This window comes from Acanthochromis polyacanthus, chromosome 3 (assembly GCF_021347895.1).
Source record: "Acanthochromis polyacanthus isolate Apoly-LR-REF ecotype Palm Island chromosome 3, KAUST_Apoly_ChrSc, whole genome shotgun sequence".
Classification (NCBI taxonomy): Eukaryota; Metazoa; Chordata; class Actinopteri; family Pomacentridae; genus Acanthochromis; species Acanthochromis polyacanthus.
Genome location: NC_067115.1, coordinates 24372666 through 24390291, shown reverse-complemented (window position 1 = coordinate 24390291; position 17626 = coordinate 24372666). Strand labels below are relative to the sequence as shown.

Sequence of the window (17626 nt, the reverse complement as noted above, 5' to 3'; positions counted from 1 at the left end):
AAAAAATAAGTACACATACTCCAATGCTAGTTTACGTTCTAATGTAGCATTAGAACACAGGAGTGATGGTTGCTGGAAGTGTTCCTCTGTACCCCTATGGAGATATTCCATTAAAAATCAGCCGTTTCCAGTTAGATTAGTCATTTACCACATTTACAATGTCTAGACTGGATTTCTGATTCATTTAATGTTCATCGGAAAATAAACTGCTTTTCTACGACTCTAAATTATGACGACTTTTTCCACAGGCATCTTCAAATATATGTTTGTTACAATAAGACATGTAGCGTTTATCCCTAGCACACTGCCAAAGACACATGGGAGGTGAACTAAGTATTAAAAAATAGTTAAAACAGAGTCTTAAATCACAGTTAAAATTTTGACACCAGTGACAGCCATACTTTCTCATTTAATAAATTTTGCTTAGAATTTGGAGAATAACACAGAGAACATTTTTTTAAAATTAAGAAATCCTCTTTGAAAAACAGATTATTGACAAAACAATAGGAAGTGACAAAAGGATTGAATCTGCGCAGTATATTCTGAGTGTTAATATCAATAGTATGACTGGATAATACTGTATGTGTGGTCTGACTCATAACTTATTAATGCAGTGTTTGTCCTGCAGGGTACTATATGGGAACAAGATCACTGAGATTTCCAAAGGGCTGTTTGAGGGACTGTTTTCTCTGCAGCTATTGTGAGTAGACACACACACACACGCACACACAAACACAATGACATCATATTGTGATGCCAGCAATGCTTGATGGCATCACCAGAGTTGTTTATTGTGCGAGCAGACATTAGATTCCAGTGACTTTTGTGTACTTGAACAGAGAACTCTCTTTGAACAATGACAACTGAAACGTTGCACTGTATCAGTATCAGAAGCTTCCACATTCGACTTGAAGGATTCAACAGAAGAACTTCTCAGTGCTTCATATCAGCAAAAGATCTTTGTTCAACATGCCTGTAACAACACCAGCAACCTGAACAAACTGTTGACCTCCCTTGTCCTCAACAAGGAGCAGCTTCAGAGGTGCAGGATCAAACCCAGCAGGATCCTGACTCTCAGCTGAACGACCTCAGAGCAGCTCTTGAGGACTCGGCACAAAGGAAAACATGAGGCTGACGGCCAAACTTGCTTCTCTGAAGCATAAATGGAAATCAAGACAACAGACCTTCCAGGCCCATAAGGAGAGACTGATCAAGGCTCTCCATTTAGCAAGAGCAGAAACACAGACAGCAGAGCAATGGGAGCAGCTGAGTCTGGAGAAAGATGAACATATCTGCTACTTTGAACATTGTCTGTATTTGGAGAAGAAAAAGACAGAAAACACAACATCTGCCAAAAAGACAGGTGTTTTTATCACTCTGGGAGGAAGAATTTAACAAAGAAAAGAACTTCTGCATAAACCAGGCGATGGAAACTAAGAAGGCATTCAGGGACACCCTGATGTCCCTGAATGAGGAGTGGGAGAACCGTTGGTTCCTCCATGAAGAAGAGGTGGCCATCAAGCTCTCCCAACTCCAAGAGGACAACAAAAAGATGAGTGCAGTGTAGATGCTCTAATTGCCCAAGCCACAGAGGACAAGGCAAAGAAAGTCAAAAAGCAAATTAGGGTGAAAAAGGAGGAAGAGTAAGTAAAAAGAGAACAGGAGAAAAGGGAGAAGAAGGAGAGAAAGGAGAGGAAAAAGGAACATTAGAGTAAAAAGAGCTGAAGGAGAAAGAGAAGTTAAGGAAAGAAGAGTTGAAGAAAGAGAAGAGAGAGAAGCAGAAAACTGAGAAGAAGGAAAGAGAATTTCTGTCCTTCTGCTTCTTTTAGCACCCTCCCTCCTCAATCCACCCCCTCCTCCTCCCCATCCCCTCCCCCTCCATTCACCCACCAACGTCAACCTTGACAGACAAAGTAATAACAATTATTATAATCATTATCATTAATAGTTTGTATAACACACAAAAAATACTGTTACCACAACTATCAGTATTACTAACAGTAATAATAAAAATCAGAATCAGAATAATCATAATAATAGCATATACAATAAAAAAGGAAACATTTTTTGTTTGAATACATGTAAAAAAAAAAAAAAAAGCATTTTCTTTTAAAATAACTGAGGCGTTTGACAGTAGGACCAGTAGTACGAGGATGGTTGCATTGAAGAGTATTGAACTGAGGGTCTCACGTATTTAGAAAACATTTGTCTTAGATTATTTAAAACAAAATGTTGAAATGCCATTTCATTTTAAATGTCAGCACTTATAGACCTGAAAGGCTTTTTTTGTTTGTTTGGTTCTCTTCCAAAAAGTGTGATTTGATTCTGTCTGCTCTCAGGAGCAACACTAGAAACCAGCTCGCTCATATGTGTTGGTCTGATGTTTACTGACAGAGATTCATTCTAGGATGTTGTTACCTTCATTCTTGAATGTGATGACGTTGAGTAGCAACAGCGGCTTCACCCAAAGGAAGTCACAGTAACATCCCCTCAGTATCCAAATCCATCCATCTATTCTCTATACACCGCTTTATCCTCACTAGGGTCACGGGAGGTGCTGGAGTCTATCCCAGCTGACTCGGGCGAAGGCAGGGGACACCCTGGACAGGTCGCCAGTCTGTCACAGGGCTACATATACAGACCAACAATCACACTCACATGCACACCTACGGGCAATTTAGAGTCATCAGTTAACCTCAGCATATTTTTGGACTGTGGGAGGAAGCCGGAGTGCCCGGCGAAAACCCACGCATACACAGGGAGAACATGCAAACTCCATGCAGAAAGATCCCAGGCCCACCCCGGGATTTGAACCTGGATCTTCTTGCTGTAAGGCGAAAGTGCTAACCACTACCCTACTGTGCAGCCCCTGTCCTCAAAATGTCCCTCTAATATGTTTCTAAAAAATGCAATTATATAAAAACTGCTGTGTCACAACAGGCAACTTTGGTCACAGAGGGAGTTCAGGTTTGCATAAATTTAAAACAGTTTCTCTGAGACAGAACCACAAGGACATCACAGCAGCTGCACACTGTAAACTGTGAAGTGAATGACACATTCATCACCCTGTCTCTTACCCACAGGACCCCTGAGCTGTCCAAAGTGCCTGTGTGAGCTTTACTCATTGTAACCACAAATTAACCAGCGAAAATATTACAGATGATAAGGCAAATGAGCATACTGTACCTCACATGAAAAGTATGAACAAAATGACAAAATAATGAATAAGGATGTCCAGTATTCATTAATATCCAACAATATTATTTTTAAGGCCTTTCTTGAAATAAATGTATAAAATGTTGACAAAATCAGAATTGGCTTTTTTGACCAAGAATGTGAACACATTGAAGAAATTTGAAACAACATAAAACACACATGAAGCAACAACTTACAGGTGTCAAATGCATGATTGAAACTGTGTACAACTACAGAAAGCAGAGTTTTAGTACAAACATTACAGTGAACCATAGAAAGTTATTGACACCTTATATAAATGATAGTATAAAGGACAGATAGCAGCATTTCTGGGCTCAAATATAAACATGTAAGTGATTCAGGATGAGATGTTCCTGACTAATTTAAATGTTCGTCAGAATGAAGGCCTGTAAGGACAATAAACCCCCTGATGGTGATCAAAGCTTAACAAATTACCGCTGTGAGCAGGATTTGAACCTGCGCAGGGAAACCCCATTGGATTTCGAGTCCAACGCCTTAACCACTCGGCCATCACAGCTCTGTAAAGGGTTGACTTCTTAGATAAACAGATATTTTCTTCTTAATTTTTTCTTCTGACACCAGCTGAGTCCTGTGTACTCAGGTTTAGGAAACAAGGAAAACTGTCATTTAGGTTGAATGTAAACAAAAATAAAGTCAAGCTCCAAGACACTTTTCACATTTTCAGTAAAAACAAAAAACACACGAGTCACATCTGCATCTCATTGATATTCAGCTGAGAAGTGCATTCCTAAAACATTGTCATCAGAGTGGAGACATCCTGATTGAAAGCCATCATCACTGACCTGCACCATTTGAAACACTCATCAGAGGAAGATAACAGGATAAGCCTTCACTTCTCTCTCTGTCTCTCTTTCCCTCACTCTTTGTTTCAGGTTACTGAATGCTAATAAGATAGCATGTCTGCGCGTCGACGCATTTCAGGACCTTCACAACCTCAATCTGCTATCACTGTATGACAACAAGCTCCAGACCATCGCCAAGGGGACTTTCTCTTCACTACGAGCCATACAAACGCTGTACGTACACACTCTCTCACAGCTCAGTGAGCATGCACACCATAGAGGTAAATAAAGAGGTGTGCGACTTCTAGCTGGCAAGCATCCCGACTGAACAACTGCTGGTGTAAACAGAAATTAGAAATAGCAATGTCGGAAAAAACAACAAATACTAGTTGCAAATCAGCTGCTGTTTGTGCATTTTGGATGTTTGTTGTTCCCACATGTTAAAAAAAGACTTTTTTCAGCAATAGAAACTTATTTCGTTGCCAGTTTTGCCCATTACACTAACGTCTTCCACCATTTTGCACTGATGTTTTAAATTACACGCTATAATATTTTCTAAGATGCATATACCCAGCATTATAAGCACAGACAGGTTACATGATGAACACTGATCATCTATTCTGCTGGGAAACCTTAACTGATGCATTCATATAGATGGTGCTTTAATGCGTACCATCCACCTAAGCATTGTTGCAGAGCAAGCACACCTCAAATGGTAATGGTATTCCCCAAAGGCAGCAGTCTACCCCAGTCTGACAGTGTACCCAACAGACCAGGGGTGTCAAACATACGGCCCGCAGGCCAAAACCAGCCCATGGGACGACTTTGCAAAGGGTAAAAATTACAGAGAAGACATTAACTGCAAGTTGTACATTTTTTAAACATAAGTTTAAAATAATTTCTAGATCTTGACAAGTGTTTTTAATCATAAAGTAAAATACTATAATGCTCAGTTCCAAATGCATGAGACAAAAGGTTTTGTGCCTTTGTAGACTGTCTTAGTATCTGGTATACCTCTTTTTCGCTTTAATGGCAGTATGCACTTGAGAAACATGGACTCAATACGTTTGTGTTAAAACCTGAAAACCCATGTTATCGTAGCATGATTTAACGGTGTTCTGCTGACATACTTGTGATGTGAGGAATGTCTTGCTTTCTCAGACTTGAGGTTCCCCCATAAATGATCAGTAGCACTGAGGTGAGGTGACTGAGGAGCAAAGTCCATGACAGTCAGCACCAAGCAGCACTCTCTGGGGCTAAAAAAATAAAGCCAGCGCACAATTGTCAAAAGTGTTTGATCTGGAAGTTGTAATGAGTATATGATAAACTGAGGCATAATATTGTTGGAATTGAACTTTTTCTTTAGAAATTTCAGGTAGTTCATAACATTTTGTAAGAAGATAGTTGCTTAAATGTGAACATTTTCAGAATGCACTACAACAAAGGGAAAAATTTGGAGCTATCATTATTTATTATGCTCTGATTTTGCTGGTCCTGCCCGCTTGAGATGAAATAGAGCTGTATGTGTCCCCTGAACTAAAATGAGTTTGACACCCCTACAGTAGACCCACAAAAACAGCTTAGGAACATCTCAAGGAGCATGACAAAGTCAATGGTGTCGTGTCTTTGTCAAGTTCCTTCTGATGTTCTTAAGCTGTTCTCACTCCACAACCCTCAGATCAAGGGTTAACTGCCGGCGTCGTGCTACCGGATTCACCCAGAACTTCCATCTTAATGCCCCAATGGATCAGAGCTGTTGTGGTGGTAGAATGTAGATGTAAGTGATGTTAACATGATAGATGTTTACTGTACCTCAGTTTCACCGCTTTGAAGAGCCTCAAAATACTTTTACCCAAGTGATCTTAGGCCATTGTTTAGCACCACATTTGCGAGGGTCCATGTGATGTAAATCTGATCATCTCCCCAAGTCCAGAGACCAACCCAATGTTTAAAACACATTACAAGGACAACTACACAGAAGTGTGTATGCGCTAAATACCAGATGCAACCTGTTGTGCATGTATGCAGCAGAGTCTTCCCAGTGGACTCCCTTGGACTGGAAAAATAGTGTTTCAGCAACAGACCGTGTGCACATCCTCTCTACAGCACACTGAAAGCGTTAGTTTGGTCTCCTCAGTCGACGCTGCTCTTTTTCTCTTCACTATTGAGTGGTTACAGCAGGAAGGTATATTATGACACACTGAAAACAATTCAAAAAATGACCCCATCTGATTCAGAGCACATCACAGGCTGAGTTAAGCAGTGCTGAATTCTTCTATTCTTCTAGTATTTTCCATGAATGATAATTTACTTATATCTACACCTTCATGTAACAGAAACCAGTTTGATGATCAGAACATGGGTTTCTTTTCCTTTTCAGCTCAAAACATACAGAACACGCTTTATCTGGCTGGTTAAGGCCAATCAAGTCATCTTTTTTTTTTTAAAAAAAAAGCCCCAACACGTCTCATCCTCAGAGTGTATTATCATATTTACAATCTGTGCCGTGCATGTTACTGTAATCTTGTTATTTTTTAATCACAAGTGGTGTGAAAATGTACTGAAAGCAAGTAAATTGCACTTCATCTCTTTCATAACTTCTCGCTTGTCACAGTGGACATGTCAGCTACCACAGCTTCCAACTATTAATTTGACTTTCTGCCAGGACACACAAAAGGGGAATCTGGGACTCCACATAGTATGTCCATAATGCGAACTGCTGTTTTGTCAGACGTGCAAAGTCTGGGTGTTGAATGTGTCACAGTTTCCCAGGAGTGTCTGGTTTGCAGCAATGCAGGTTTAACCCATTTACTTTATTCTTCTTGGCTGATTTTGAACATGCTCTCTGATTTACACATTTCTTGTATTTGCTGGACTGCATATACCCATAACGACTCATGTATCATGTTTCATTTGTCGAGAGCTTGTTAGTGTCAGTAATTGTTTTCCATTTCAGTTACCTCCATATTTAGAGGAGTGAAAATAACACTTTTACTTCCTGGCACTAATGTAAAGCATGTTGTTGTTATAGTTACCTGCAACTTAACATGCCTGGACTTCTAACAGCCCATTATCACTTTTCCTAAAGGCCACTGTCATAATGTACATGACATAAAAAGAATATATCACATATAATATAAAAAGTGTATATAAAAGGTTGTAGTGTTAAACATTTTTACAGGTTTTTAGTGTCCGTTTGACCTTCATCAGTAGTGTTAAATATGTTTTTTGAATCATTTTTGACACACATAAATGCTGTTGTGCTTGCTGACGGTATGCTTTTAAGAATAAATTATCCTCTAAGTAGGATACAAACAGTGACCAGCACGTATCTTTGAGTAAATTTAGCATTGTTATATTACAGCTTGTAATAGAACAACAGTTTCAAAATCAGCATTTGAGGTGGCACATGATTTTATCCCACACCTGCCATGAATATAGATTTCTATTTATTTTGACTGGCCACCTTCAGACAAGCATGTTCACAGCTGTATATTGTTCTAATAGCTTCTGTGTGTTTTCTGTGTGAATCAGTCATTTAGCCCAAAACCCGTTTATCTGCGACTGCCATCTGAAGTGGCTGGCTGACTACCTGCAGGACAATCCCATCGAGACGAGCGGCGCCCGCTGCACCAGCCCTCGCCGGCTCGCCAACAAACGAATCGGTCAAATCAAGAGCAAGAAGTTCCGCTGCTCAGGTACAAACGTTCACACGGCCTGTTGTTTCTGCACACACAGGAGCTCACACAAATATAGCAATCTACACACACTGCTGCTCAAAAGTTTGTAGTCTCCCAGACAATTTCCTGTTCTCCATGAAAACTCACACTTTTGTTCTTGTGTAAACATAATTGCACAGGGGTTTTATAATCATCAATTAGGCGATTAGCTAACACAATGTAGCATTAGAACACAGGAGTGATGGTTGCTGGAAATGTTCCTCTGTACCTCTATGTAAATATTCCATTAAAAATCCGCCGATTCCAGCTAGAATAGTCATTTACCACATTAAAAATGTCTAGACTGTATTTCTGATTCATTTAATGTTATCTTCATTGAAAAAAAAATTTGTTTTTCAAAAATAAAGACATTTCTGAGTGACCCCAAACTTTTGACTGGTAGTCTATAATAGATCAACACTGATCTGTCTCCTGGGACTAATTAGTTTTATTTCTGATCACTCACTCACTCACACACACACACACACACACATTCTTCAAACATAATATTCGAGACACACTGTCCTCGCCTCTCTTCTCATTTTGTGTCTTCCTGCTGGGATTTTCCCTCAGTCTCTCTTTACTAACATCAACTCCCTGTTTTTGGGTATTCTGTGGGATCTACCACACACACACACACACACACACACACACACACACACACACACACACACACACACACACACACACACACACACACACACACACACACACACACACACACCAACCAACTTTCTTCTAGTGTAGCTTTTTGATAGTTTTGTTGTTTTTTCACTTTCACTCTCTCTGTCTTTCCATTAGCAAGAGAACAGTATTTCATCCCAGGTATTGTGCATTGAGCATGTGTGTGTGAGAGAGAATGTGTGTGTGTGAGACACTGTCTGCTCACTGATGGCTGCACACTCACACAAGCCTGACACTTGGAGTGATTTGCCTTGACTGACTGCTTTTGTATGCCAAAACATTCTTCTTTTAATGGTCTAACGTACATCGTAGGCACCGGATAATCACTCTCCTGTCCTTGCACCGGGATTTCCACGGTAACCTTGACGTTAGTCGCAGAAAAACAATTGGATTAAAAAGCTCAGGTGGCTGTCAACTGGCCATCGTGTGTGCGAGGCTCTGTGTAAATGAAGGTGTATTGGCACAGGCATCACAGAGACTGTATTTAATATTAGTCCTCCTCGCTTCTTAGCACATCTAATGATAGCTAATGCATGAACGTGTGTCCATGAGCATCTGTGTCTGTTTCTTTCACTGCAGAACATCAAAAGGTCACACAGTTACCATGCTCAGAGGGGCGCTGGGAAATATGTAAATCAGACATGCATATGAGATCAGTAGCAGGGCTAAAGGCGGTCATTACCACAGCAGCTCACAGAGGAGGCATGGTGTGTGTGTGTGTGTGTGTGTGTGTGTGTGTGTGTGTGTGTGTGTGTGTGTGTGTGTGTGTGTGTGTGTGTGTGTGTGTTGTGCGCGCTCACTGCAGTCATTAGCTCTGGAGCTCACCGGGGGGACAGAGGTTTCAAAGCCCAGATACCACATACGGGGCAAAGCTGAATAATTTAAGAACATTTGCGGCTGAAAAGTTGAATAAACATGTTTTATTCTGCGATTTTGCCCCTCAGATCAATACATATTAAATCCTGTAGTTTAATTTGCATCATGTCCACTATTCCACGGTGCATTATTTTGGATTCTATCTCATATTTCTGTCAGAGCCAAATCTACCAGTCTAATGGTTTCAGTCTTGTGATCCTGCTGGAGTGTTTGATGTCAAAGAAAAAGCACAAAACGAGGTAGTGTTTGGCTAAAATCTACTGTTCACAGACAAGGCTCTGTTAACTGGTTATGTGTGTTTTCTGTCTCGCAATCTCCCCCAAAACACGTTTGACTCTAATCGTGCTTCGAGCAAAACTAGGCTGAGCTGTGTTGGACGAGAGCGCCCGTCCTGTGTCATGTAACGCCAGCATGATTCTCACTATTCACGAGTCATTACCCCTTTAAATGAATCACTGCCTGGGGACCCAAACACCAATTGCAACACCAATTGCAGCCTTTTTTTTCCTCCGTTTTTCATCAGCTTTCTTTTTTCTTCTTCTTTCCTGTTCAAATAAACGAGTGAAATCCCTTCTGCTTTCTCCTACTGCCTTTCTAACACATTCAGGAGTACACCATGTCGGCTGTAAGTAGCACACACACACACACATTTTGAACTCCGAATCCCTCACCTCTCGTCTCTGAGCTGGCCTCTGACCTATGACCTCTCCCACAGTGACCTTTGACCCCCGTGTGGCTCCTCTTGTCTGGTTGTTTACCACCAACAGCAATAAGAATAAAACTTACACTTCAGGACGCAGCAGTTCATGTGTGTTTCTCTTGTTTCTGTGCGATGGTGTGTGTGAGTGTGTGACGACCAGAAGTCAGAGCTTCTCTTGCATTCAGTGCTGCTGTAACTCTCCTCCCACTCCTCTGTAACAGCCGCTCTGTTCCTCTTCTCTTGTCTGTGAATTTAGATGTCTGTAGATGTTTCCTTCTCCTCCTCCTGCCTTTTCTGCCTTTTTTAGCACTTTGCTGCGCTTTCTACCTCGACTGATCTCCTTCTTATTGTTGCTCCCTCCTCTTCTTTTCCTACAAACTCGATCTTCTTCCTTCTTTTGTCTCTCATTGTTACACCTTTATTCTTCTTTTCTTTTTGTTTCTTTCCTCTCCTACTGCTCTCTTCTCCTCTCAGTTCCCTTCATTTATTTTACTCTTTTCTCCTCTGTTTTCTCCGTTCTTTACATTCTCCTCTGCATCTTATCCTCTCCTCCCTTCTTGTCTCCTCTATTCTCCTCTTTGTCTTGCCTTATGTGTCTCCTCTTCCTCTCTTTTTCAACCTACTCCGCTCCTCTTTTCCTTCTCAATTCTTCCTCTCCTTTCTGTAAAGGTGGAAGCATTGTAAAATAAAAACTCCTTAAAAATTTCCTCTCCTCTCCTCTCCTCTCCTCTCCTCTCCTCTCCTCTCCTCTCCTCTCCTCTCCTCTCCTCTCCTCTCCTCTCCTCTCCTCTCCTCTCCTCTATTCTCCCTTCCTCCTCCTCATCCTCTCCCTCTGTCCTTCCCACCCCTGTGTTCCAGCGGAGGAGCAGTCAGTCAGCAGGTTGTTCCTTTGTGCTTGATCTAACCATGTGGCTGCCAGGTTCCAAAAGTGGAACATGGTTCTGTCAAGCACCATGGAACGGCCCTGCAAAACCCCACAGCATGGCCGAGACGCAAGAGACAGCCAACTCCTGTCACTCCCTGAACAATCTGAGTGTGTGTGTGTTTGGTATGATCGATGACTGGCTGGGTGTGCATAGGCATTTTTCTCCTATGATCTCACTTCTGATGCCGTTGTGTTTGTGCTGTGGTTTCTAACACTAACAGTTGCCTTGTAGTCTGACAGGACAGAAAAACTCCAGAGTGTTTGTTCTCGTGTGGGTGCACGTGTGTCTGTGTACGTGTCTCTTTCAACTCTTTGTGTGTCTTTGTGCGACTCGGCTCCCGTGAGGCTGCGATACACATGAGGCATTTTGAAGTGATGCTTACGGGGAATGTTGCGTTAGATCATAATCAGTCATATTTGGGCTCTTTTCAATAACTCCCAGTGCAAACAAAAGCAACACAGCCCCTCTGCAGCGTTTTAAAATTGTTCCATTGTATCACAGCTTTCACTTCTGCTGTGTGTTTGTTGGAACCGATGCCAGTAAATGCTGGGGTTCGACTCTCACACAGTGAGGACACTCAGTGACGCTGTGGTTGTGACTGTGACCAGGTACAGAGGATTACCGCAGCAAACTCGGAGGTGACTGCTTCGCCGACTTGGCCTGTCCTGAGAAGTGTCGCTGTGAAGGCACCACAGTCGACTGCTCCAACCAGAAACTCACCAAAATACCAGATCACATTCCTCAGTACACAGCTGAACTGTGAGTCACGCTTGTTGTTTGTGTACTACAAAGTTTACCTGTGTGTGGTAGAGAAGAAACCTCACGTCACCTTTGATCTCCTTCTGTCTCTTTTCCTTCAGTTGTCCTCTCTCTTTGTATCTGACCACCTCTTCTTTTCTCTGTTCTCAGGCGTCTGAACAACAATGAATTCACTGTGCTCGAGGCGACGGGGATCTTCAAAAAGTTGCCTCAGCTGAGGAAAATGTGAGTCAGACATATAACAGGAACAATATGGTTGTTTGAAAGTCGTACTCAGGACTCACAAAGAAAGCTGCAATTGTAAACATGCCGATATAGAAATTGAAATGTCTACTTCTTTCTTCCTTCCTCTTGCTTCCTTTCTACATCTTACTTGTCTCTCTTTTCATTCTTGCTGCCACCTTACCTGTCTTCCTCCTGCTTCAAACTCCTTGCAGCAACCTGAGTAATAACCGTATCACTGACATAGAGGAGGGGACATTTGAAGGAGCCTCAGGGGTCAATGAGTTAATTCTGACCTCCAACAGACTGGAGAACATACACCACCGCATGCTGAAGGGACTGAGTGGCCTCCGCACACTGTGAGGACACACACACACACACACACACACACACACACACACATGCATATGCATCAAGTATGCTCGCAATATTCAAATTTGCTCCCACATACTGTGACACTGTCCACCAAAAAATTATACGAGCATGCATAATTCATGAGCTGATAAAATACATCTATTTGTATATTTTTGTCCTGTAAAATACACTTGTTCACTCATGTGTCTGTGTGAGCAGCATGCTGAGGAGTAACCGTATCAGCTGTGTGAGTAACAGCAGCTTCGTGGGCTTGAGCTCGGTGCGTCTCCTGTCGCTCTACGACAACCAGATCACCTCGATGAACCCCGGAGCCTTCGACACGCTGCACTCTCTGTCTACGCTGTGAGTGGAAACTGTAAAACACATTCATACAAATGTATAAAGGACTGAGAGGAAAAAAAATGGCACAGAGCGCTTTCATCTGCTTTCTTTGCTCTCCAGAAACCTCCTGGCCAACCCCTTCAACTGTAACTGCCACCTGGCTTGGCTCGGCGATTGGCTAAGAAGGAAACGCATTGTCACCGGCAACCCTCGCTGCCAGAGTCCCTACTTCCTGAAGGAGATCCCCATCCAGGACGTAGCTGTCCAGGACTTCGCCTGTGAAGACGGTGAGATAAAATAAATTATACACTGCCTGCCAAAAAAAAAAAGTTGCCACTTGGATTTAACTAAACAAATAGTTAAGAGCCTTCCATTGGATAATTACTGCAGTAATTGAATATGTTTTAGCTGCAAAAACTTATTTAACTCTAGTTGATGCAGTGAGGAGCTCATTTCTTAAACAACCATGTCAGAAGACATATCCTGTGGTCATGGAAAAGATGTTAATCTGTCTCAGAAGGGTCAAATTATTGACCTGCATCAAGCATAGAAAACAACTAAGGAAGTTAAGAACCGTCCAAAGTATAACTAAAACCTGAAGGATAGTGATGAACCATCATCTTCGAGGAACAAATGTGGTCAGAACAAACTCTTAGATGATCGTAGGAAATCAAAAGTAGAATTCATGGATATGATTAATAGTGAAAGTAAGAGCATTTCCACACAAACAATGCAATGAGAACTGAAAGGATTGGGACTAGACAGCTGTGTAGCTCTAAGAAAACCATTGATCAGTGAAGATAATCAGAAAAAAAGGCTTCATTTTGCTCGGTAGCATAAAGATTGGACTCTGGAGCAATGAAAGAAGGTCATGTGGTCTGATGAGTCCAGATTTACCCTGTTCCAAAGTGGTGGGCTCGTCAGGGTAAGAAGACAGGCAGATGAAGTGATGAACTCATCATGTCTAGTGTCTACAAGCCTGTGGGGGTTAGGGTTATGATCTGGGGTTGGTCAGGTTCAGCAACGTTATGTTCCCAAAGAATGAGGTCAGCTGATACCTGAATACACAGAATGACCAGGTCTTTACATCAATGGAGTTTTTCTTCCCTGATGACATGGACATGTTCCAAGATGATGATGCCAGGATTCATGGGGTTCACATTGAGAATGAGTGGATCAGGGAGCATGAGACGTCATTTTCACACATGGATTGTCCTCCACAGAGTCCAGACCTCAGCCCCACTGAGAATCTTTGGGGTGTTCTTTAGAAGACTTTGTCCGACTCTCCCATCATCAATATAAGATCTTGGTAGAAAACTAATGCAACTCTGGACAGAAATAAATGCTGTGACATCGCAGACGCTTGTGTGTGTCGTTCTCAGAGCTAAAGGCGGTCCAATGAAATATTAGAGTGTGCGACTTGGTTTTTTTTTTTTTTTTTGGACGGGCAGTATATTAACTCCACATGATGCTCTCTGGGATGTCTGCTGCAGATATTTCATACTTGTTCCTCATTTCTTCTTCCTCTCGCCTGCACCTTTGCTTCTGTGTGTCCATCACCGTCAGGTAATGATGAGAACAGCTGCTCTCCGGTGCTGAGGTGTCCAGCAGAGTGTTCCTGTCTGGACACTGTGGTGCGCTGCAGCAACAAGGGTCTCACCGCGCTGCCCAAAGGCCTCCCCAAAGAAACCACGGAACTGTGAGTTTAGGAGCAACACACCATTTGCTATGAAGATAATAAAAGTGTCATTTTACCTGACTGCCCTCAATGTTACTCAGACAGGACATTGTGTAACCTGTATCTCCAAAACATCTCGCTTTCACAAATTCATAAAAACTGGTCTGCTTCGTGACAAACCATTTTTCAGATAATCCAGTGCGGTTTTGTTGTTTCTTTGTAGCTTAACCCTCAAGCAGCTCCTGGGTGTTTTCTGTTGCTGTGACTTTTTTACTCATTTTGGCTCATTTTTCACCGTAATTTAAAGTCCTGTACCTCCATGGAAACAGCAACACCATGACTAGAGTAAGCAGAACATAAAACTATTTTTATACAGCATAACAAAGTTGTAGTACCATAAATCATAAAAAAAATAAAGTAGAATTTTACTGATTGCAGGTGTCCACAGATGTAATCAATACTAACAAATGGTGACTCCTCACAAGATATATTGTTCACTGTTTACATGTTAAAATTGTTTCCGTCATTGTCTCCTCTCTGCTCTTTGTAAACACAGCTGAAGTCCTTTAAATTTTGTCATGTAACTGCTGGTAGCAGCTGAGTTACTAATGGCTTCCTGGTTGTGTGGAGGAGTGCAGTCTTTTTTTGGTATTTTTACAGAGTCTGGTTAGTGCAAAAAGTAAAGTTATTTGATGAGAAATCATGATTTTATGCATGATTTTTTGAAATTTCCAACGGAACAACACGACATGATAAATGAACAGTTCAATGATGGTCGGAAAGTTGATAATCTTTCCGTTTTTACACTTTAGGTTGTCATGAGAGGTGACATTTTAGCATTTTTTCATGAAAAGATACACTGCCTTTAAAACCCACTGTTGGCTTTAGGGTTCAAAGGGTCAAGAAGTCCATAATCTCATCTCATAGAAATAATGTTAATTATTCAACAAGAAAAGCACTCAGAGAGCGCAGTACTCCACCAAGGCTGCTCAGTCATTGTATCATTTCTGACAGCTGAAATTTGAAAAAATTTGTGATTTAATATAGATGTAGCCACAAACAAAATGACCTTAGGCTGAGCACATGCGTGTGTTATGCATGTGTACGTTATGTACTGATACTGAATCGCAGTTGGAATTGGTGGGACTCGGAAACACCCCCACAATTTAACCAATTGTTCCTGGCATCATTTCAGAAAGAAAAGTCCTGATAAGTCCGCAGCAGTCGATTTGTAGTCGGATCACAATCATGTGATCGTCAGCAGGCAGCTGACGTAGTGTTTACTTGTTGTCATAGTTACAGTGACATCGTGCCGCTATGTGTCAGTGTAGTGATACAGAAATCTTTAACAAATCCATGGATCCAGACTATAAGCCGCATCACTGCCAAAATCTAATCAAATGGTCCTTGTGTCATTTTTGACCTTCCCTGAAAATTTCATCCAAATCCGTTATTCTGTTTTTGAGAAATGTTGCTAATAGACAAACATACACCGATTGTCACATAACTCTGCTGAGGCTCCGCCTACTTGGTGGAGTAATTATTAGAACATTTGTGTTATTATCAAATGGAGTCATATAGTTGTCTTTGGACAGTGATGGTTTGCATTTGTATAGATATTACATTTTTAAGTGAAAAGCAGTCTACATAACCTTTGTAAAATTACTTCTTGGATAAGTTCCTCAGTCTCTTCATGTGATCTCAGACCGATTCTATGATGTTCACATCAAGGCTCTGTGGGAACCAAACCATCCGCTGTAGGACTCCTTGTTCTATGTGTAACTGAAGATAGTTCTATCACACCGGCCTTATGTTTGGGGCGTTGAGTCAGCAGCGCCATCAGATACCTAAAAAAAGAAGCTCTGCAGTTTTGCCATGGACATGTATAGCTAAGCTAGGCAGGGGAACACAGAGAGTGGTCCACCTGCTGGTCCTGAGGAGATGAAGCCATTATACAGGTCGGAGTCATACTGTGTTAAAAGGACAAACACTTAAGTAGCACTTATAAAGAGCAAAAAAAAATAACCCATTTCACACTGAGCTGCTTCCTTTGTGTCTCAGTTTTTCTCCTCGGAAAAACTTTAAACTTATTACATTGTGCAAACCCACCTGTTAAAACACAGCCTCACAGGTATACAAACTGTTGGCTCACAGAGGATTTTATTTCAGAGCTACATCTCCACACACACACACACACACACACACACACACACACACACACACACACACACACACACACACACATACACGCACACACACACACACAATCCCACACAAGAAATCCCTGGTGAACAGAAAATTATAGCCTTAAATTAAACATCAGGCAGCAGACTTAGCTGTATTTTTTATCATTTCAGTGTTTCTCCTATGGGGAACATGGTTCTTCCAGTATTAACAAAAACTTAATTAATACGGTGGATTAATAGTGCGTTGTCACAAAGTGAAGGAGATCGGATCTCACTCGTGTGTGTGTGTGTGTGTGTGTGTGTGTGTGTGTGTGTGGTGCCTGTGGGGATATTAAACTCCAGTGTTTATTATGGCTGTAGCAGTAATGACTGTTCACACTGCTGAATGTGAGGAATTTCCCACATGGCCAAAACTTCATTTTCTCCCTTCTCATTTTCTCCCCCTCTGTTTCCCAACTCTCCTTTACATCTTCCATATTTTCCCTTTTTTTTCTCATTCTATTTTGTTTCCAATCTACCTCTTTGTCTGTCTGTCTGTCTGTCTCGCAGGTACTTGGATGGTAATCACTTCACTCAGGTTCCTGTGGAGCTCTCCAATTACAAACACTTAACGCTCATGTAAGTCTCACCCACATGAACTCAACACACAGATATCACAGATTTTGTACAGTCACACAGTCACACACTATACATCTAATTATATGTGACTTGGCCTGTGTTTCCTGCACTCTGCATTAAAAGACCAAAACTAACAGACTATTATCCTTGTCAGAGTTCTCGACCCGACAGTCTGAGTCCAGTACAGAGGAGTGTTATGTTCTGCACATAGTCTGTGTGTGTGTGGATTTGTTTTACGCATGTGTGGACAGTGCTGCCTGTGTGTGTGTTTTATGTTTCTGTTGTTGTTTCCTTTTCAGTGATTTGAGTAACAACCAGATCAGCACGTTGTCCAACCACAGCCTCAGTAACATGTCCGAGCTGCTTACCCTGTGAGTCTGGCTTTACATCAGTCCTTTTGCAGTGTGTGTGTGTGAGTGCGTGTGCATGTGAGTGCGTGTGCGTGTGCGTGTGTTCAGGTGGAAGACGCCCTTGACAGCAGAAATCCACTGAGGAGTTTCTTTTGTTGCAGATGCTTTTTGTTGGGACGTCAAACAGTCACAC

At 41.7% G+C, this 17626-nt stretch overlaps 1 protein-coding gene and 1 non-coding gene across 2 annotated transcripts in view; one reads left to right on the top strand and one right to left on the bottom strand.

Annotated features, from left to right (window-relative positions):
• Nucleotides 1-17626, top strand: part of slit2 (slit homolog 2 (Drosophila)) — a 110463-nt gene that overhangs the window by 67847 nt on the left and 24990 nt on the right. Inside the window, 11 exon segments of the mRNA XM_051945770.1 lie at nt 629-700; nt 4110-4253; nt 7554-7717; nt 11533-11683; nt 11834-11908; nt 12121-12264; nt 12479-12622; nt 12722-12888; nt 14168-14300; nt 17015-17083; nt 17383-17454. Coding sequence (XP_051801730.1) covers nt 629-700; nt 4110-4253; nt 7554-7717; nt 11533-11683; nt 11834-11908; nt 12121-12264; nt 12479-12622; nt 12722-12888; nt 14168-14300; nt 17015-17083; nt 17383-17454 — 1335 coding nt within the window.
• Nucleotides 3652-3733, bottom strand: trnas-cga (transfer RNA serine (anticodon CGA)). The gene has a single exon. It is a non-coding gene; the product is annotated as a tRNA-Ser (tRNA).